The 23,652-nt window shown below is 34.2% G+C and overlaps 1 protein-coding gene across 4 annotated transcripts in view; it reads left to right on the top strand.

The window, feature by feature from the left end:
- Nucleotides 1-1,540: 1,540 nt before the first annotated feature.
- The window catches only part of LOC110032886 (probable inactive shikimate kinase like 1, chloroplastic), a 29,270-nt gene continuing 7,158 nt past the window's right edge, over nt 1,541-23,652 (top strand). Inside the window, exons 1-12 of one of the 4 annotated variants that reach the window (XR_002294888.1) lie at nt 1,541-1,758; nt 9,526-9,572; nt 9,673-9,727; nt 10,137-10,209; nt 10,312-10,399; nt 10,483-10,565; nt 10,689-10,818; nt 11,600-11,675; nt 11,756-11,820; nt 11,941-12,107; nt 12,497-12,552; nt 17,250-17,673. Coding sequence is in view for 1 of the 4 variants with exons in the window: in XM_020736664.1 (XP_020592323.1) it covers nt 1,584-1,758; nt 9,526-9,572; nt 9,673-9,727; nt 10,137-10,209; nt 10,312-10,399; nt 10,483-10,565; nt 10,689-10,818; nt 11,600-11,675; nt 11,756-11,820; nt 11,941-12,009 (861 nt within the window). In the remaining 3 variants the exon portion in view is untranslated. Of the gene's footprint in view, nt 1,759-9,525; nt 9,573-9,672; nt 9,728-10,136; nt 10,210-10,311; nt 10,400-10,482; nt 10,566-10,688; nt 10,819-11,599; nt 11,676-11,755; nt 11,821-11,940; nt 12,209-12,496; nt 12,553-17,249; nt 17,674-23,652 lie in introns of those variants that run through there. The other 3 variants (XR_002294889.1, XR_002294890.1, XM_020736664.1) reach the window with 3 other exon arrangements.

The following is a 23,652-nucleotide window of genomic DNA, read 5'->3' as shown; positions in this document are numbered from 1 at the left end:
CTGACATGGAGCTCACCCCTTGATAAATGATCCTTTGGTGTGTTCATGGGGTCTTTCTTGGTGACTCTCAACATCCTGATGAAGTATCTCGGAAGCTCTTATGAGATGATTGATGATGTTGGGGTGAGAGTTGGGTGGCTGCCTTATCTCGACTCGATATATCTTGGTCTTTGGTTCAGATGGCTTGCATTCGGTCGACTTCGGGTCCTGATCAAGGCTTGGTCAATCATTTCCCTTTATCTTCTAGTGAAGAAACTTTTGTGGGCCCTTCCTGACCGCACTTTCATGACACTTAATCTGTTTGATTTCTTCAAGCTTCATGTTAACACATTTTTGATATACACACATTAAATAAATTAATAGGTTTAGCATTAAGTATAATTATAATTATAAATCTTGGCCATTGTGTTTTTATAATAATATTAATTATTAATGCTGCGAAGGCAAAATCTCTGAACCCCTTCCATTATTAGGCTTCGTTTGAGGAAGCGGTACAACTTTGTTCTGATGGGGAGAATGCCAACGAAATGTATGGCTTCCATTTGGTACAGTAGCGTCAACAAAAGTTGTCGAACGAAACATCACATTATCTCCATTTCAAATCATAATATTCCTATAGCTCTTTTCGGCATACTGCTCCATTCAACGATTTCACAAATAAAAAAGTCATTCGATCACCATAAGTAAATGCAGAAGAGCTGGTGACACAAAGGAAACCGAAACTCTAATTTCTTTCGTGTTAGAAATCTTCGCCTGCTCCAGCTAAAGATGGAGAAGAAAGTTGGGCGATGATTTCAAGAATGCAGGATATATTTCTAAATAAAAGATATTTTAGTAATTTTGGGTTTGAAAAACCATCATTAATCAAACTACTTGTTATCAGTAAGAAATAAAACTTTGTATCCTTGTTTATAAAAAGCTACGTTTAAAAGGGCTTTTCTGAACGATGAATTATTCCCAAACAAAGCCTTCGTGTTTTGTTTTTAAATTCGCTCAAATCTTGTGAGTTTTGACATGCCACTTTGTCCAGTTACTGTTACACTGCTCGTAAATAATCTTTATTTGATCTTGTTTTTTGTTCACCGTGGTAGATGCACTTTGATGGTTTGGTCATATTAAACGTCGACCATTAGATGATCCGATTAGGAGAGTAGATGTTTTAAATTCGACTTGTGTTAAGAAAGGCAGAGGTAGACCTATGAAGACTTGGGCTTATTGTATTAAAAATGATCTTAATTTACTAGAACTTAATGAAAATATGACACTAAATATGACGCAATGGAGAAAAAGGATTCATGTAGCCGACCCCACGTAGTGGGATTAAGGCTTTGTTGTTGTTGTTGTTGTTGTTGTGGTAGATGCACTTTGAGAAGAAAAAATTATTGCATACATACACCGCATGCAGAGATGCATGCGGTGATAATCTACAATCATGCTGCAATTAAAATTTTTTTGAAAAAAAAAAATAAAAATAAAGTGAGGCCCACGAACCGTAGATCACCGTGATGATCAGGATGAGACGACGCATATATATCTCCATTCTGCATGCGGTGTATGGATGTATTCGTTGAGAACAGAGCGGCATGGCGCTCGGAGCTGCAATTCTCGGCAGCTCTCAATTCCTCTCTTCTCCGCCATTCTCGTTACGGAATTCGCACCCGACTTCCTCCTCACCGATTTCGCTCCGAAACCCCAAATCCTGGAGGTCCATCGGACGTTCTAGAATTGGCAAAAGCTGTCGTCCTCAGGGCATCTGTGGTGCGGCGTCTTTCCTCTCAATCGATTTACTATTTTTTGTCGTGAGTAGGAAGCGCTGGATTCTTCTTCTTATTAGATATTGCCACGATTTAAATTCCCGCTTGTAATCGATAAGAGACGGCTAGTATAATGAATCAAATACTAGTTAGGAATATCCTTTTTAGTCAGATAATTGGTCGGCGGTGCTTCTAATGTTGTAAACGGAGATTCACGTTTACGGAACTTGGTTGCGAGCTCATTATCTGATGGTTTGAATAATGCACTCAAGATATTTGATGAATTGCTTAAGCCGTTTAAGCTTTTTTGGACCTATGGTAGTAGATGGATCTAATGACTACCTTTGAAAATGCACAATGTTGCCAGACTTATTTACTGAAATTTTCAGAACAATAAATAGTATTCTCAAAATGAATTTATCTCGTTGAAAATGCTTGCCCTTCCATAGAAACTAACATTTATACAATGTGAGATGCATATTTTGCTCTTTTTTTAAGCACATCTTGTTCGCGCATGCACGGGTAGAGCTTTCCTAAGCTTCGCTTTTTAAGTCAATTTATCTTTAAGAAAGAAGGAAGCTTGCCAAGAAGTTACTTACATTTTCCAATTGAACAATGAGGGTCTTGTTTTTGTGAACTAGCCCGGAAAAGACACAGGCATGTATAAAGTATGAAAACTAACCATTCTCTTCTTGAGCTATCAAGCATAAGCATTGTTCGAGAGAGCGGCTGATGAAGAAGGTTATTAAGAAATGGCTTAGGGTTCTTCTAAGTTTCATCTGTTAGTGGTCCATTGGTTCTCTATAGGACTGGTTTCTTAATTCTATTTTCTTAAGAACGAAATCCTGCCATAAAAAGCCATGTTTATTTTCCAATTGAACAATGAGAGTATAGGTTCTAGCCCAGAAAAGGGACAAACATGTATAATGGTCATGTAACAACCATTCTCGCCATTTCTATGAAGAATAAGTATGGGGATCAAGACATAACTCCCAATTTTTTAGGAAGAGGCTGATCTATGAACTAGTCACTGTAAAAGGTTTAGTTTAGGGTTAGGATAAGTAAGGCAGTTGTGCTCCATTCCTTTTAGCTAAATATTTATCGACTAGGCATCAAATACTAACAAAATAGACAACTGTTGAAGTAGGCCAACAAATTTGTTCACCAGTTTCGATTCTTTTGTTTTATAACCTCTGTCTAACTTGGATAGAAGACTAAACCTTGAAACAAGGTATTCTGTATGCATCTTGTAGAGTTAGGGATCTGCACAACCATATTGGATGTGCTTTGATTGTTATAGAGAGAATTTTTTTTGGTTTTCTGATCAGGTGTCTTTACCCTTCGCTTCATTCTTGAAAGCTTTTGATAATGACTTATTTCATATTTTTCCAAATATCTCATATTTTTGACAATTACAATCATTCATTGGCTTTATTACCAAACTTGGCTTTAAAATAATGGTGTTTCACCCAACTTGGTGTTAAATTTTATTACAAAATGCATAAGTGGATACTGTGATTTCATGTTATTCTTATATGTTTTATTTAGCGTCACATTACTTCATAACAAATAGAGAAATATATCTTATTTATTTCTTTGCCAGAGATTATGGAACTTCAGATTTCATGGAACGTAACACTTAACATGGAGTTTGGTTTTTATATTTTTTTTTACTTGTATTTGATTTAGTGCCACCCATGATGAGTCAACTAAATTATAGGTTGCTAATAAAAGTTAGATACTTTGTGATTTATATCTTAACATGTTGGAAGGAAAACTAAATGGAAACCATGTAGTAAACTAATTTTTGTTTGCTACTTAGTTTTTCAGTTAAATTAATGTGTAGCGGCATTTTGCTTTAGCTAGCCGAAGAATTAAAAGCTCATAATTAAAAATAATTCATGAAATGACCCAAACCATCAAAATATTTGTATAGTTTATTATCATAGAAATATAAACTATCATATAATAAGAAAAAGAAAAAAAATCTCATCATTAAATGTCAATGTTGAATAAAATTTAACTTAAAAAAATCATAAAATAAAAAATAATCTATTAAAATGATATAAGCATTGATATATTTATTTATTTCATTGTCATAAAGGCACAAAATTCAATATCACATAATAAGAAAAATAATCAAATCTTAATATTAAACATTTATTTAAAATGATAATTTGGAATTAGATTCACGGTAAGCACTCATTTAATATTTAAATATTCCACGGGGATCAGGATCCATAGCGAACTCGTTCTTACTTTCAACATTTTTAGAATAGTCATTATACATGATAATTTAACTTTTCTCTAATTCAACTTTATTGACATATTTATCATCTTCAATCATTTTTTTCTTTCTTCCTATGTTTTTATTAATTAAAAAAAATATATATATTTTAAAAAATGAGACTTTCAATCGACATCTAGACTGTCTCTCCTCATTCTCGCAATCACACTTGCACTTATAAAGAGCTCATAAGCTTTCTCTTGACCATGACTCGCTTGACCATGATTCTTGTTTGACCAAAAACACACTCGACATTACCCTTGCTCAGCTAATATCGCATAGCCAAATGCAGCTGGGATGCTTGACTTAATGCTGGAGTTGATGCAGCTGACCTAATGGAATATATATTAGATATAAAGTAAGATACATAAATATAATATAATTTATTAGATGTAATCTAAAATATATTAGATGCATAATATATTAATAGGATTATTCTTTACATTAACTCACTAAGGCACACACTTTATTTTAAGAAGGCACGCACCTCAGTATCCACATTGAGGTGCAAGTCTCGAGGCATTTTTTTATGCACCTTAGATTGAGACCATCTCGAGATGTGCATTTTGATAGACTTTTAAAACCATGAATACGACAATGCTTACCAAAAATCTTAATTCGACTTTTTGGAAGAAACTAGGTTTTCTTGATAATAAAAAAGGCCCGATTATTATAATTTATTAGTTTCTCATTTTAGTCTTATATGTTTTTATTTTGTTTCTGGTTGGAGTTTTTCGCCTGCAATTCAAATTGGAAAAAAAATTCAGTTTTGAGTCTTGTACACTTCCATGTATTCATACTCTTAATAAAAAGGAATGAGCCATGATGCAAACCTTCAATATGGTATAAGAACTTAGATCCAATACACCTATCCCTCTCTTTCTCCCATGTTCAATCTCTTACCCTAGAAACATTGATTCCACCTCTACACAGACTAGTTAGCATTCTACGCACACTCGCTAGTGCGATCCTACACCAAATTGCAATAGCCTTCCTGATCGCAAACCACCCATTGGCTTCCATTGTGCAACTCCAGTAGCAAGCCCACTCCATGCATGCTTCCCGCACCCTTATTTGCCATAACCCTTTGCCACACATTCAAATGTTCCTCCTAGTTTATCATCTCTCTCACATGCTCTATAAATCCTTTTAATCACGAACATTCGAGGATACCCAATGCTGCAGTTCTTTCATATGTATTCCACTAGACAACAACCTATATGAATTGCATTACCAATCCACACCCTAGTATGTCACTAACATCAAATATTTCTCAACAAGCATTACCATCACCTCTTTGCCACCTAAAAATCAACAGCCGCAAATTATTTATTTGTTTACTCATCTCCTTGCTTCTATATTGCCTATTGTCAAGAAAGTGATATTCAAGCTCACAGGTTCTAGCTATACCTTCTTTTCAACTATTTTTCTCTTAACTCACCATTGATTTCTACTCAACAACGCCTCACTCCAAGGAGTCTCACCTACTTACCTTGCGGCAACCACATGCCTATTATATTACCATCAACATTTTGACACTCCCATTGAAGTGCTTGAAACTTATACTTTTCACTATAAACTCTATTTATACTTTGTATATCAGCTTTGATGAATTTATGAGTGGAGATGGCATGAGTTTACCATTGGTTTCACCTCTTTGCTCTCTGCATTTTATAAATTTTTCTTAAACAATATTCATTATCTTATTGCTTTTAATTTGTAGGTAGGATTTATGTGCAAGGGCAATCCTTTAATTGGAATGAATGGCTAGCCAATCTGACGCGTGCATCCCACCTTCAATGCGGGACTATGTGGGAGTCGTGTCATGTGACCTTGGACGACGTGAACGTCATGTCTGAACTGGGAACCGAGCACAGTTTTTGCCTGCTAGGGCTGAACTGGGTTCAACATAGAAGAGGGAGGACTGACCGACCCTATTTGGACGGTGTTCTTTGATTCGAGGAGTGGGGGCCACTCCTTAGTTACCCAATTTATATATGTTATTGTTTTTGTGCTTTGGATTAGTTTTCGTGAATTTTCTGTCGGGACAGCTGGTGCCGCCTTCAAGTTTTTTTCTTCTAGGACTGTATCCAAGAGCGAGTGGTGTTTTGGCTGTACCTTGTTCCGAGGTGGTGATTGTTCTTCAAAAGCCGAGTGGTATCTTGCTCTCGAGGTGGTTATCGTCATAAACTTTCTTTTTCTCCACATCCTCGCTTCATTGCCAACCATAATTCCTCGCTGTAGTCGCCTAGGATAACTGCTGTTGCTATTTTTTTCCTGCAATTCTCTTCATTCTAGCCACCACCCTTCCAAAGTCCCTACTGTTCTCCTTTTGAATCAGCTGTCAACCCACCCCTTGGCTGTTTCCGACAACTCATAGCCTTCCAGTCGCCCCTACCATCCCCCGCCACCGCCTACCCTGCAGTCCAACCACCCCAATCCTTATCTCCCCTTCCAGGCACTAGCCAACCCTGCACAACCACCCAACAACACCTATTTTCCCCACTTTTTGGCCTGCTGTTCTGGTCTCCACCTCTTTCGCTTTGCTGCCGTCATCCGGAAAACAATAACCTGTTCGTTTTTGGCTCTTCCAGCTTACCGATGCTAGTTGCCAACTGACGCAACCATTGCCTTCCAACCACCATCCAATCATTTCACCCGCCTATCATCACTTCCTAACCCGCCTAACCGACCACCATTTTTTTGTAATGCTACACTAATTGAGTTGTGTGTCGTGTCATTGTTATTTACTATTTCACCGTGTTGGTTATAACCACCAATTGGCTTTTTCGGTAATAATATTTACTTATTATTGTTTGGTTTAACTCTGGTATTACAATCACTTCCACTTTCTCTTTGTCCAATGTCAAGAATTCTTTATATGGCGTCATGAATTATGCCGCCCATCAATCTCAGTACTCAAAACATATTGTTTATGCTTACTTTAGATTTATTATCATCATCAATTCTGTACTGCAATTTATGGAAATACTATAATAATCATAAATTTTTGTATCTTCATAGCCTCTTGAAATACTATTTCAGATGTGGACCTTACATATACAATCCTATGATAGTTTCAAATATATGTTATATTGTTGATCACTTTACCTTAATCATTTGGCATCACTCACGCAAACATCTCATATTTATTATGTCTTTATAAGTTTCAAAGCCTCAATAGAAAATTGTTCACAAAATCTTCACCCTACACTTTACATTGATGATGATTATTAAACCTTTTACACATTCTTGTTCACTAATAATATCTCTAATCTCACTACCCATTGCACATACCTAAACACGGGGGATACTCTAAAAGATGCCATCAGCATATTGTTGAAACTAGTCTCTCTTTCTTATCTCATGCGTTCATTCAAAATTTCTATTGGATGCATGCTTTTGCCATGATAGTCTATCTCATAAACTACTTACTTACCCTAACACTTCATCTCTTCTCTCCATAAGAATAATTTTTTTGGCTCATCTCCTAAGTATTCCTTACTTCCTATGATCAACTACCCTTGCTACTGATGGTTTTACCCACAAACCACTAATAAAATTAAATCTCACTTGAAATCTTGTCTTTTTCAGCTAGCAGCTCACTGAAGGTCCCTATATAAATCTCAGCACCACCACATGTAAATCTGTGTATCTTGTCATCTACAATTTGTTAAGTTAACCTTTTGCTCTTAATCTCTTCCCCCTCTCGTGACACACTTGAAGAAACAATCTTCTCGTGGTGTTCTCTTGCTATGTCCCTATCATTCTTTTGAGCAAGCTTCTAGACGAGAACGTCCACATCACCATTCTCTGTAACATCATCATATGCATCCTCCACCCTAATGACCAACCAAAACTCCGCCATCCTACACAACAAACTCGAGACACTCATCCTTAACAATAACAACCCAACCTCCTCCAACTTCAGTAACACCTTCGATGACATTCAAGCCAAAAAAAAAAAAAGCCCAAAAAAGTCACTCTCACAATTAAACTAAATGAATCGCATTACCGTGAACCTGCCACCATAACTTGAAGGGCTCAAAGATCATAACTATCATAAGGCTATGCCAGATGAAGGGATGGAATAGTTTCTGAATCTGTTCCCTTATGTCCAGTAAAAACTGGTTTGGGGCTAGTGAAAATTTCAATAAACTTTTCATCAACAATGTCGTTCTCTATGGCCATCTTCTTGAGGAATCTTCTTGGTTTAAGGTTTTGTTGACATCAACCACCTCACTTGTGTGTAAGCTTCTCAAAGCATTCTATAGATGCAAGAAAGCACCACTTGTTGGTACCATGAGCTATGACAATTGCTTTGTGCTTTTGGCTTAACGAACTCTGTATCTGATTAATCTTTTTTCATTCTTAACAATTGTGATGCACTTGCTTATCTTTTATTTTATGTTGATAACATTATTATTTTAGAAAACTATGACACTGTCGTGTAACACTTTGTCACTTTTCTGCGGAATGATTTTTTAATAAGGATCTTGGACCATTGTACTATTTTCTTGGTGTTGAAGTTATCTCACACCCTCATGGATTTCTCTTATCTCAACATTGATATCACGTTGATTTCCTTGCTCACACTAAGATGATGGATGCCATTCCTACAATGACACCACTTGTTATTTCATGAATGTCCACTTTTCATTTTGGCTTTGTGCTTACTGATCCGCTAATTGGAGAGCCGTTGTGGCCTCAAACAAAACTTTCGCAGTTATTGAACTGTTTTAATTTATGCACTACCCCACTACTGATCACTGGAATGTAGCAAAATGATTAATTTGTTTTCAAAGCAACATTATCGATTATAACATTCTTTTTGGTAATGACTTACCACCTCAACTTCATGTATTATCTTATATTGACTTTGCAGGTAACAAAGATGACTTCACCTCTATTTTCTGTATTTTAGTCAAAACTCCATCTCTTGGAGTGCCAAGAAACAAAGTAATGTAACTTGCTCCTCCATTAAGGTTGAATTTGCTATATTGCCCCCACAACTGTTGAGCTTCACTGGGCTTTTTCCCCACTCACCAAACTTGGCGTCCACCTTCATCACTCTCCCAACGATCTGTTGTGGCATTATGAGCGCCACTCATTTTGTTGCAAATCTCGTACACCACTCAAGCAAGAAATATGTGGCTATTTATTATCATTTTATTCCGAAATAATCAAAATCGTATGGCTCAAGGATTTAATGCATAATTATTGTAATTAATTAGTCTCTTATTTTAATCTTAGTGTTTAATCAATTTCCTACTGGACTTTTTTGCCTACAGTTTGGAAATCTTTTTTCTACCACCTTATGCACTTTTATATATTCATGGTATCTAAATTAGAGGACTGAGCCATTGTCCAAAAATTCAATTTCATGGCATAAAGATTGATTTCTCATCTAGAAATTTTTGTGGGGATGGTCTCCGTTTTTTGTTTGAATGCACAATCAAGCTATTTGGTCAAATTGTTCTTCAGGCACAAGAATGTCAGCAGTGGAGCTTGATGCATCTTTTGTAGTAAAAGTGAGTCAAGTATTGCCGCTTAACTTCTAATATTATTTTGAAAATAAACAACAGCGCTTCAAAACCATAAATATTTCTTACTAATTGAGCATGAATGCAGAAGAAGGCTGTTGAGGTTTCCAATGAACTGAAAGGCACATCCATATTTCTCGTTGGTATGATCTACGTTCAGAACTCTTGTAGTAAATTCATTTGTAGCAGATTTTTTACTTTTGTAGTAAATTCATTTGGGAAGCTCATCAACTTCCATTTCCTGCCCTAACTCTTCCTAATCCTTTTTTATTTATATGAGATCCTCGCTGTATTGCTTCTTCATTTAATCTTCTGTCAAAGTGGCACTATTTCATCTTATAATTACCTACTTTGTAGATATATATATATATATATTCCTCAATCACCATTGTTGGGTCATCTCGTACTTAATGTTATTGATAAAATATTCCTCAATCACCATTGTTGCTCAATCACCATTGTTGGGTCATCTCGTACTTAATGTTATTGATAAAATACTACAAGTTTTGAGCTACAATACAATCTTAATTTTTATAAATGATGGATGCACAGGGATGAACTGCACAATGAAAACCAACTTGGGGAAGGTTTTAGCTGACGCATTGAAATATTACTACTTTGATAGGTTGAAATCTGTTCTTATTTCTTCAAAAAAGCATCGCCCCCCCTTCTTATCCATGTACAATATTTGTTTTGCTTTATATTTTCTATTTTTTCTTTTGTGCAGTGATAGTGTGGTTGAACAAGCTACTAATGGCGACTCTTCTGCTAAATCTTTTCAAGAGAGAAATGACGAGAAGTTTCGAGAATCTGAAGTATTTTTGAGAAATTTCTTCATAATCCATTTTGAAAATTGCTTTTGTGGATAATTCTTACGCAATATATTGTGGCTTGTCAGACTGAAGTTCTAAAGCAGCTGTCTGCTATGGGTCGTGTGGTTGTCTGTGTAGGGGATGGTGCCTTGCAAAGCTCAACAAATCTGTAAGTTGAGAGGCATCTTATTTACCTTTCATTTTTCTAGTAATAAATCTGGAAGTCCAATTGTTTCTTTGATTTTAAGCATTTAATAGCTCATGTAGATTTTCATAACCCGTTAACTTGAAGGGCTTTCTTGAGGGATGGCATATCACTATGGATTGACGTTCCCCTAGACATACTAGCAAATGAAATATTGATGGCTGGAGGCTCCTCTTCTGAATTGGAAATTCCATCAGATGATGATTATTTCTTAGAAGTAAAACTACTCATTCTGCTCTTCAAGTTATTGTAATATTTATTTTTTGAAGATTTACATACATACTACTCAATTCCTATTTATTTAAGTATCTAACACCTAAGCTTCAACTTTTACACACATTCTACCTTATAAAATGGTGTACTTCATTTTTTTAAAGTTAAAATGGTGATATTTTTGATGTGATATGAAAGATTTGGGCGGCCTAAATGCGAAAGGTAAAGTTTAGGTGCTAAGTATGCAAATCAAAGGAATTGGGTGGTATGTATGTAAGTGCCCCTTTTTTTGTTCTACTATTCATGGGTAAATGTCATAATAGGCATGTTTTTTCTAGAGATGGTTGTGCCTTAACCCTATACAGAACTTTTTCTTATGTTTTCTTGGTGGGCCATCAAAGTTCCATCTTCAGTGAAAACTTAACGAAAGTATTATTGGTTTGACATTACTCATTCCTCAAGTAACTATAAAATTACTGATTATACTTCAGTCTTAAAGCCATCTTAAAAACTTGAACAACTTGTAGAACCACTTTTTATTAGAATCCAGTATTATATAGAATTTTTGTTGGAGTAGTGTAAATTAAGATCATTTCCCCTTCACCAAAAAGAGTAAAGAAACCAGTGCCAATCTTCATGTGATTTTCTTCGATTCTGTATTTTGAATGGGAATTAAAACTTGGTGAAACAGAACAGCCAAAGGAAAATAACTAATAAATATTTTTCTTCCGTTGAAATTGGCTGTTTTGCTTTAGCTTCTCGTAACTGTTCTGGCCATGATACAGATGGAGAATCTTACTACGCGTTACAATGAATTGAAAGGTGGATATGGAACAGCTGATGCTACGGTGTCACTCCTAAGTAAATTTAGAGTAGTCTCATCAAATTATGTGTCTCCCTGGATAATTAAGAAGCACTAACTAATACTTGATTTCTTGTAGAGGTTGCTTCTCAACTTGACTATGAGCACTTCAACTCAGTTAGTCCAGACGACATTGCAGTGCAGGTAAATGAAGATAATTAACACAAGAGAATTTTTGATGTTTGAGGAACCAAGAAAATATTCTAGCGTTAAATAACATTATGCTTCATTTGATTTCATAACTGAATATTTGTCATGGTTTAGGCTTTGAAAGAAATAGAGAGGCTGACTAGGTTGAAGAAGATGATGGAAGAAGCAGCAAGACCATTTTAATTTCTGGAACATGTTGGTTCAGGGCATGTGCTCAATGAAGCAGTGCAGCTTCTAACAAAAAATATTGCTAAATTGGGGCCATCAGTCTTTATTTGCAGGTAGAAATACGTTTCTTTTTTAGGCAGTGTACTACTGAAACACTTACAAGCTGTACCAGTACGGTACATCAGATCATTTCTGTAGTTTCTCTTGTATAGTTTGAATTTCACTACATACATACATACATACATACATACATACATACATACATACATACATACATACATACATACATACATACGATATATATATAGATATATATATATATATATATATTTGCTCTTCATAATACATGCGTAAGATTCCATCCAATTATAGCTTAAATTGCATATTAACATGAGTTTTCTGTATTAGGTTACGCCCATTTTCCATGTTGAATTGCTTTTATATTGTCTGTCTCATGATTGTTAATGCATGGGTCTTCTTGGTGACTAAACAATCACTATAGGTCATGTAGAGCATTGCATGTGTCATTTTGGAGGGGCTTTTGCTGAAAATCTTCAGGTATGGTCTAACTCTCCTTGTTAATAATCTCTCTGCATTGTTCTTGTATTTTTATAAGAAATAAAAAGATTTTCTTGTTTTGTTGGAGAATTTGGGCGTCTTCTTTATGGTTAGATTAGATGTACTTAAGTTCAAGGTAGAATGTTCTCTTGTGTCTTATTTATTTGTATAATGTTGTGGTTCTTGGCAGTGGATCCTCTTGGATAAGATTATTGCAAAACAACATTAACGTTCTTGTTTTTTGTGGAGCCCTTTTCTTCATTTTTATTTTGTGTGTACATCCAATTCAATTCTCATAGACTATGTCATGCAATAAAGTGATTATTTCTAATAGTTCATAGAAAACCAATCTTCTTGTTTTAAACGAACTTACGCAAGAGTTTTAGAAGAATTAGATGGCAGCAATGTATGCATCGAAAAGTTTGGTGACTAGTGTTCTTGGTTTTGAAGAGAAAAAGTATGAGGTGCGCTAGTTTGTTATAGTTTGACAAGAACATCTTGAAGCACTCATGAAGCATTCAAATATGCCCAAGGTAGGTAGAAGGCAGGATAGATGGATAAAAAAATCCCTTCGACAATCCAAATATGTATTGCAAACATGGTTGTGATTTTAGTTGGATCATAAAAAAAATTCTCTTTAACAAAATTTATCTGACGTGGATATGTTTTTGCTTCCCATTCAAGGATATATGCTTATAGATTATATTCTAATGCATTAATTTCATGATTAGTGATTTGAGGAACATTCTGATTGATGATTCTGATCAACCTTTATTTGCTATTTACTTCCCTCATATAAGCGTTTTGTGGCACTATATATGAGATATGCCATCCAAGCAAGGACATTTAATCTCTTTCTCAGAGAAAGACTGGAGTCTTACTCTAGAAGTTATGCCATCCAAGCAAAACAACATTAACCATACAAACTCATTATTAACAGTGGTAATCTGGTTAGGATGAAGACCACCACTGAACCATATCCATAATTTTACAGGGCTGATTGGTTTGACAAGACAAACATGTATCTCACCCAAAGATATATTGTTTTTCTATACTTAGTCATATATTATGATCATATTTGGTGTGCTTTCTTCCTCATAGATGTTGCCGTGTACTTGTAGGTAAACCGCGACTATATTAGTTGAATGTTAGTCACTTCTGACAGTCCAAAATTTTTATCTTAAAATTTGGAGCCAAGAAAATTATTTTGAATCACTTCATATGTTAGTTGATGAGAGTTTTAAGAGTAATAGTAGTGATAGTATAATCTCCGTTCTTATTACCTAGAATACTCCATGATAAGTTTTTATGAGTCCCTTGCCATCCTATTTGAGGTTAATCAACTCATTAACTAATTTAACTCCATCTAATTGGAATCCAACATGCATGTAATTTAGTATGTGAACCAGCCTTACCCAACAATAACAACAACAAAAAGCCTTTACCCATTAAGTGGGGTCGGCTACGTGAATTCTTTTTTCTCCAATGTGTCCTATTGAGTGTTATATTTTCATTTAATTATAATAAATTATTATAATTTTTTATACAACATGCCCAAGTCTTTTTAGGTCTACCTCTATCTTTATTAACACAAGTCAAATCTCAAATATCTACTCTTATAACCGGATCATTAGATGACCGGTGTTTAATATGTCCAAACCATCTCAAACGACTCTCTTTAATTTTGTTTGTCACTGGAGTTACATCAACCCTTTTACGGATACATTCGTTTCGCATTTTGTCTCTAAATGTCAAACCGCACGTCCACCTAAGCATTCTTATCTCATCAACACTTAACTTAGTTTTATGCTTCTCTTTTATAGGCCAATATGCGCCATAAAGCATTGCAAATCTCACCACAGTTTTATAAAATTTTCTTTTAAGTCTAAGCGGTACTTTTCTTTCACACAATAGGCCCAATGCATTCCTCCGCTTCAACCATCCAATCTTAATTCTACTACACGTGATATCTAATATGTTCACTCCTTTTAATGATTTAATCACTCATTGTTGTATTTCAACCATTAGATCTACTACTACTAAAATTACATTTCATATATTCAGTTTTAGATCTACTCAAATCAAGGCCTTTAGACTCTAATGCATATCTCTATAATGCGATTATTTCCTGAACTCTTTCTCTATTTTTATCCACATAAAGGATATCATCAGTGAAAAACATACACAAAGGTACATCCTCTTCTGTCATGTCCAGTAAGAGCATCCATAACTAAAGCACTTAAAGTCAATCCTTGATGTAATCCAACTGAAATAGAAAAATGCTTGGTCAATCCTCATTCTGTTTGAACACAAGTAACAATTCTAAAATATAAAACCGACGTGAATACAAGTCATATTAACACCTTTATTTTCTAGAACTCTCCGAAGAACTTCTCTTGGAACCTTATCATAAGGTTTTTCGAAATCATTAAAAATCATATGTAGATTCTCCTTATTTTCTCTGAACTGTTCCATCAAACCACTTAATAAATGCATAGCTTCCACAGTAAACTTGCCCGACATAAATCCAAATTGATTATAAGAATTCATTGTATCAAGTATTAACTTATGTTTAATTACTCTCTCCTATAACTTTAATGCATGCCACATCAACTTAATTTCTCTATAATTTGCACACTCTTGTGCATTCTATTTATTCTTAAAAATGGGATCAAAATACTCTTTCTCAACTCCTTATACATCTTTTTACTTTTTACAATATCATTAAAAATTTTAGCAGCCAAAAAACTCTCAAATCTTCTAAATATTTCCACATTTCTATTGGGATATCATCAGGTCTAAAATTTTCACTCTTGGTATTCCTTAAAGCCTCCTCAACTTTCTTTTTACTTATGTGAAGGTAAAAATAGAAAAGTTTTATTATCATTAACAATATTAAGATGACTAAGATTGATCATATTTTAAAAAACTTCATTGAAAAGTTTATCAAAATATTTCACACACCTATGTTGAATATTTTCTTCCAAGGAAAATACTTTTTGATTTTCATCTTTAATGCACTTTACTTGGATTAAATCTTTATTTTTCATTTCTCTTTGTTTGGTTAGTTTATACGTATATCTTTCACCCTCTTTACTAAATAATCTATTATAAATATCACTAAAGACAAAATTATTAGCATCACAAATTATTCTCTTAGACTCCCTACGTGCATCCTTATGTTTTTCTTAGTTCGGCAAGCTTCTACATTTAAACCAGTTTTTATAACAAAATTTTTTATATTTTATCTTTTCATTAACATTATTATTCCACCACCAGCAAGAACACGTTAATAAACCTTATTATTTAATAACCAAATTGAACACATTAAACTCAAATGTTAGTTCAACGATCTATCATGTAAGGGTTTTATTTGTGGGAGTGTGCCCCTTGTGCTATTTAGGATCTTTCTTATCTCCTGTAAAGATCAAATATGATGCCTATGCATTGTTAATATATCCATCAATAAAACTATTATCAAGTATTAATTTCCCATTCCTTAGTTGGATGTCATGCTTGAGAAGATGGCCGAGGTTGTGATATATTCAAAATGAATGTGATGATTGGAATTCCATTTTCAGACAAAAGTATGGCCTTCATGAGTGTAGGGCTATCAATTTGGCTCCTTGTTCGCAAAAAGGTCGTGTTCGGCTCGTTCGCTAAGCTTAACGAGCCAAACCCGAACAAATTTTTAAGCTTGAAATATAAACGAGACGAACACAATCAAACATTTGTTTGCTCGTTTTCGGCTCAAATTGGCTCAAAAAGAAATAAACAAGTAAATATACAGACACACATATAATACATATTCATAAAATTAAATATTATAAATTGTAATTAATTAAAACTTTTTAAAATAAAAAAAAATTATCAAATTTTTAAAAATTAAATCCTATAAATTATAATATATAACAAATTATTAATAAATATTATATATTTATATAAATTAAGTTACATAATTAATATAATATAATATAAAAGTATAAATTTAGGTTCGGCTGTTTCTCCCTCTCCCTCTTCCGAGTTCTGTCTCTTCTACTTCCTCAAAAAATTGCGAGGGTTCGGCTGCTTCTCCCTCTTCCAAAATCCCAAAATCGCGAAAGACGTTGGGCGAGTCGGCGACTCTTCTCCTTCCTCTCAAAATCGCGTAAGGCGTTCGGCGAGTCGACGATGGTCGCGCTCTTTGTCCTCTCAAAATCGCGAAAGGGTTTCGGCGGCGAGAGCTTAGGGTTTGTTGTTTGTCTTCCTCTTCCTCTCTTCTTCCGAGTTCCGAGTCATCTTCCTCTTCCTCTTCCGACTCATCTCCTTGAATTTCGAGCCGAAAAATATTATTCGACCCGAACACGAACACACTCGCTCAGGCTTCTGCTGGTTTACAGCCCTACATGAGTGTTTGGTGACCTTTGGCCTTTGGAGATATCAAAGTGAATTTAACTAATCCACATATATTAAAATTTCTCCACTTCAACATGTTTTTTTCAGATAATTTATGATGCCGTAAGTTTAGGAATAAGTCAAGTTCTTGTTGACCACGAAATAAAAAGAGAGAGAAAGAAAATAAATAAAAATATTAAAATTTAATTAATTAATTGAGTAATTATTAATTGATTAAGTAATTTATTGTTTACCTCTATTTCCGCTGAAGTTTACCTGCTCAAGTGAAGTAACTGTCTCCACTCTTTCTCACATTTACAAAGGAAATAACCAAGCGACTCAGAAGAGGATTGGCACTGTTTATCGTTCGTTTCTCCCCTCTCGTTCTACGTTTGTCGCAACAAGCCGCACTAGGCACGTGCTCTCTTGCGATTCTTCCTCCGCTTCGCCAGTTTCTTCCTGTTCAAAATCTACAGTCGTTTTCAAAAGGCACACGAAGGAACGGTATATCTCTTACCTATTTCAGGAATGCATCTTATTCTTTGATCGTCCGTTTCACTGCAATTCTCCCATCTTTGTCTTCTTCTTCACATGCTTCAACCAGAGCCCCTGTTAGATCCTTTTAAATGCTTATTCTGCATTTTTATTTTATTTTGTGATTGTGTATTGTAATAAGAAAAATATGTTGTGTTTATTTGTTGTCATTGGACTTGAAGGTTCAGAAGGTATAAATTTTTAGGGCAAAAAGGGGTAGTTTTCAGAATATACATTTGAGGAAGCGCGAGTACCTATCCATGGGGAAATTAAATACCGTTCGGGGAAAAATGCGGACTCGTTTGACCTTTTTTTTTTAAAATGGGGATTTTAAAATATCCGCTCATAAGAAAGGGAGTACCCGTTCATGGAGAATTGAGTACCGTTTGTGGAAAATAAAGTACCACTCGAGAAATGTTTGCGAGCTAATCGTTTTGTGCAGGCACATTAAAGACCTGTTGTGTCTTTTAAGATCGCAGGTTAAATTTATACTTTTTGTTCCATGACCGCAGTGTCTCACGAACTAATCAATAGTTGGTAAGGTTGACAATCTTTGGTGCTCCCAAATGGGGGTTGATGTCTGGAGGCTACCAAATTTTTAGTGAATTTTGGATTTGTAAATAAAAAATTTTGGGAATTTTTTTGGACTTACAAAATAAAAATAAAATGTGAATCATTTGAAATTTTAAAAATCAAATTTTTGAGCTTTTGAAATATAGGCTTTTAGGATTTTAATAAATATTTAAAGTTTTGGGCTTTTGAAATATACACTCTTTAGTCTTAAAATTGTTTTAAAACATGGGCTTTTAAATATTTAGGCTCTTAAGGTTTTAAAATTTTTAAAATTCTAAGCTATTAAAAATATAAATTCAAAGTTTAAAAATGTGGATTTTAAAACTTGAGCTCATAAATTTGAAAATATTTTAAGAGATTAAGCTCTTCAAATTAAACTTATTTAGCTTGGAAATCAATTCAAAATTGAATTGTTTAGACTTAAGCTCTAAGGCAAAAAGAAAAAATGAAATTAATCGCCCCGCCATCAGATTCACAACATACTTACTAGCAAACAGAAGACGATCTTTTTCTTTAAAGCATAAAATCATAATGCTCTTGCAAATACTCAAGCTCTAAATGATTTCAAAATCTATATAAAGTCTATGGTTATTTCCTTAGTCGAATGAAATATTTTGAAATGCGAGTTTGCTCTCAAGGCTTAGATGAAGATACTCTTGAGTTGTATATGCTTTATACAAACAAAGCAATTACGCATATTTTTCTAATGCCCGCATGTGCTCCAACCAACCTATAAAATGCTCAAATACTAGATTCGAGAATATTGCATGGGCTAATCGGGCTGCCTTGTTTATAGGGCAAGGGTTGTAAGTCCCACCCCACTAGTCTGATTCTCCTTACAAGAACTGACGTTGACGAGTCTAGTAAGACCTCGTAAATGTCCAAAATTGTGAAATAAGAGTTTACAAGTCTAAATCACTAAATTGTTTTGATCTTCCTCTTTATAAGGATAAGAGTCGACAAGACTTATATTTGAAAAGCTTAAAGTGACAAAATTAATTGCCCCCTTCATATATAAAAAAAGTTTAAAATATTTAATAGCCCAATGATGGTCGAGTTGATAGAAGATTTTAACTAGAAGGGTCAATTTTTTAAATCAATAATATCAAAATAATCAATTAAAATATCCAAGCTAAAATCAATTGCTAAAGTCTTAAAACAAATCTCATCCACATTCCGCAGCAGTTTTTTTAGGGTGATAAATATCTAACCGACTTTAGCTCATAAAGTGTTAATGTCATGTTTAATATATCAATATATTCACAATCAAACCAGTAAGGACGTGGCCCGAGTCCTGTGTCTGTGTCGTTTTGCCGCAAAATGACATAACAAAATAGCAGATACGACCAGAGCAGTTTGAATGGGTGGTTGTCGCCAAATGACACCATTATATTACGGTTAAATCTGAAGCCCATATGTTCCCCAACGACTTTCTGCTCTTTTAAGTTGTAAATCATAAGTGTACGGTTGATTGACACAAAGCCTTTTGTTAGCTAAGACTGATTAAATTTATTCTCTTAGACAAATATCCACCCCAGATCTACAATGATCTCTTGGACGACATAACCCATTGTTTCTGGCAAGAATCTTGTTGTCAAGTTGAGTCGACTACCTCCTCTGACTAAGTAGATCAGGGGCTACGATTGCCCGAGATGACAAAACTACGTGATCTTGACCGAGTTTCGTCTTCATTCCCCCACCATGGGCTTTAAGCTTCAAGTGATGAATTCTATGACTTAAACCTTGTGTTTGATGCTATTATATGTTCAATGACTAGCCTTAATCGAAAGTGCTCTTCTATTATCGTGAGGGATAATTAACCATAGGGGCTTGAGTCTATGGGAAATCTCAAAACTCAAATTAAAAAGTCCTCGCAAAATGAGGGTAAAATCTCTTGGCAGTGTCTTATTTACAATTCAATCTATCTTTTGAAAATTCGACCCTCCAAAGCTCTCTCTCAAAGTTCTTATGCAAGAAGAACATCTAGAAGCCTACTTTAGTAAGAGGACAAATGAGTCCAGGCAAAGATATTTTACCTATGATCATGAATTTTATATTGTAGTGCAAGCTTTTCTCTATTGATGACACTGTCTTTTAATTATCTTGAGAATTTGTGCTCTCTTTAGACCACAAAGCTTTAAAATATTTTAGCTCTCAAAAGAAATTAAGATTGCATCATAAGAAGTGCAATTTAATCAATTTGTGCTCGAACATAAGGCTAACATTGAGAATAAGGCAGTTGGCACAATGAGTCAAATGTCATCACTTCTACACTCAATGAACATAAATTTGTTTGGATTTGCAACAATAATCTTCAATTATCCCCCCAGCTAAGTTTTATTTAGATATATGCGTTCTCATCTAAAAAAGAAAATCTTTTATCCATTCAGATTATCAAAAGGCGATATGAACCTCTTTTTTAAGGTACTCCTTTGCATCCTTGATTCCTCAGCCTTGACTCTCTTACTGAGAAAAAGTGCCATTCAAATGGAATACCCAAACACTTTGGATGAGATAAGTCTATTGTTATAGTCAAAGACTTTCTCTTGGTTTAGTCTCAAGAGAGACATTGCACATGTTATTACTCGATGCCGTATTTGTCAACTAGCAAATGATAGTCAGAAAAATTTGATCTTTATATTGCTCTCCCCATACCACACAAATCATGAGAAGATCTAAATATGGAATTTGTCATTCGGTTTCCTGATATTGTGCTTAGACATGATTAGATATTAATAATGACGGTCCATCTATTAAAAATGATACCAAATATCACATGCATCTTACATTGTTTCTCCATTATTTAATAAGGTTGTAAGTTTAGTCTTAATGCCTATAAGACTATATTATCTGACTGGGATGCTTCATTTATTAGTTATTTTTTGGAAGATATTATGGAAGAAGTTGAGCTCAAAATTGCCCTTTTTTGATTCTTTGGTCATACTAGCCTCAAAGCAATGTTCAAATTGAGATTGTCAATAGAAGCTTAGGCGAATTTCTTAGTTGCCTCACGAGGTCTCTGATATTTGAGGACCCTTGAATGACAGTTGAGTTAACTATAAATAGGTCTCAGAGCAATATGATTTTGGGGACAATTTAGTGTTCGGCTCAAAATTGGATAGAACATGTACAAATCAACTCTCGGCTCGATTGATTCAATTGCAAGCAGGTTTGGTTCAAATCAAGTCAGTTTCAAAACAATTTGAAATGATCTATTTATTTTTAAAAATTATTTAATATGCATATGCACACGCATGTATATGTATATATTAAATTATACAACATCAAATAAAATGTAAATTTGAGCTTATTTTGAGTTGGCCCGATTCGATCAAAGCCCTACTCGGAGTAGTCTCTAAGATCGGATCCAACCAAAAATCGGGCTTATATATTAGAATAGGTTGGCTCCATCCAAGCAAGGAATTAATACAATCTTTATGCTAAAATCTCAGCCTTCCTTTTAATAATTGTGCCCCGAATTACTTAAGAGTACTAAAACTTTCATTTGTCATAATCAAATTCTTCGAAGCCATGGAGTATTGATATTAGAGTTTTACAATCATTATCATCATCGTTGTAGCCTTCTTTTAGTTTAGATTTTGTGTACCTGGAGCATTCAAAGTTACACTTTCCATATTGATTGTATTTTACTTTATCCTAAATTTCTTGTTTTTGGACGTTTGTGATTGCCTTATCTTTGATTTATATTGCATTTTTGGTCTCCATGTTGGAGCATTTTCTTCATCGTAGGCCATGTTAGACCTTTTATGTTACTGTTTTTTTTTAATGGTTTATATTACTGCTTTATTAGGTTTGAGTATGTATTTAGGGGCGATTACACACATCCCACTCGAAACTTGGTATTTACAAATCTACCATCCTCGTTCATCCAATTTTCAAATTCTCTCTTAAATATCAAAATTTAGGTAAAATCCCAGCCCATATTTTTTGTTTTTATCGAATTCTCGATAGCTTGATCGTGGCACGCGAATACTTCGGCTCGACAGTTCAAAAAAATCATCTGAGTGGTTAATTTGTAAATATCAATGTTTCAGGCGGTCTGTATGTATTACTGGTTTTGATATCATACTTTTATTTTTATAAATATAGAATGTCTCATAATGATATTTAAAAATGTTGAAATAAATGATGAAATGAAGGTTTAAGTTTCTGCAATTTTGTGCTTGTATGCTTTAGTTGCTAAAAAGGACTTTTTAGTAATTGCTGACTTTAAGGACTATAATATTATAATGACAAAGGATTACTTGTAGCGACCTTTTGGTTTTTAAAAATCATTCTTATTTAGGTACTGTCTATTTGAAAAAATTATCACGTCGACTTTTATTATTGAACACCTGATGCAAATTTATATTAAGTGTCCTGATGCAATGATTTCTTCTGTCTATTTTCTTTGATCTCCATTTTAGTCTGTATTCTCATGGTTAGCTTATGTTCGAGTCAAATTCTATTAATATGAAAACCTTTATTCACAAATCATTTTATTTTTGCAATATTTACATACATACCATGCAATTCCTGTGTATTTATATAACGAACACCTGTACTTCAATTTTTACTTGCATACTGCCTTATCTATGCACTAAAAGGTGTATTTCACTAAGTCCAAATAGTAATAATTTTTTCATGTGATATGAATAGGGTTGTCAAAAAAGCTCGTTGTTCGCGAACAGCTTGTGTTCAACTTGTTAATTAGCTCGTGTTAGGCTTGTTCGTTAAGTAAACGGGTCGAACACGAACAAGTTTTTAAAGCTCGAATTAAAAACGAGCCGAACACGAACAACTCTTTGTTAGCTCGTGTTCGACTCGTTTTAGCTCGAAATAAAAAAAATTATATAATTATTTATATAATAATATATTACACATATTATTTATATAATAATATATATATTATATATATTTATATCTAAGTTTAAATCGTAACTGCTCTTGTGGTAATATGGTTCTGCATCTTGTTTTGTATACATTTGGTTCAGGTTCAAATCCAGCACTCTACATTTATTTTTTTAGTTTAATTTTAACGAGTTAATTTCGAGTCAGATGACAACGACTTTTTATATACCTAAAAATACAATAATTTGACACCACTACTAGAATATTTAAACCCCCGGCAATGACGCCAAAAACTTGATGCAACTTGTAATATGGAAGAATTTATGAACCCAGATTTATATATTTATAATGATTTTGTAAAGTCACAATTTTAAACGCAAGTATACGTATCGCTCAAGTAATATGGGGCTCTAGTGGAGTCCCGTTTATCGATCCCACAGGGAAACAAGGTAAGAGGTCTTTAATCAAATTCTAGTCTACTACAATTAGTCCTTAGTTTGAAATGTGGGATGCTAATCCATAAATATAAGTTCAGGAATGTATTTAGGTTTTCCCTTTAGGTAGGTCGAGTGAAGCCAATTTTTGATTTGGCATCTCCTCACTTTTATATTTTTTTTCTTTCTTTTCTTTTCTCTTTTTCATTTGGATTGCTTTCAATCCTATATTTTTTTTTTCTTTTCAGGGATTGTTGTCAATCCTTTCATTTTCATTTTTTAAGTGAGAATTACTATATCTGGATAACCTTTAATGATTTTGAACATCACATTT

Source organism: Phalaenopsis equestris, unplaced genomic scaffold (assembly GCF_001263595.1).
Source record: "Phalaenopsis equestris unplaced genomic scaffold, ASM126359v1 Scaffold001048, whole genome shotgun sequence".
In the NCBI taxonomy this organism is placed as follows: Eukaryota; Viridiplantae; Streptophyta; class Magnoliopsida; order Asparagales; family Orchidaceae; genus Phalaenopsis; species Phalaenopsis equestris.
The sequence above is the reverse complement of the archived record's forward strand: the minus strand, read 5'-3'. Positions and strand labels throughout refer to the sequence as shown.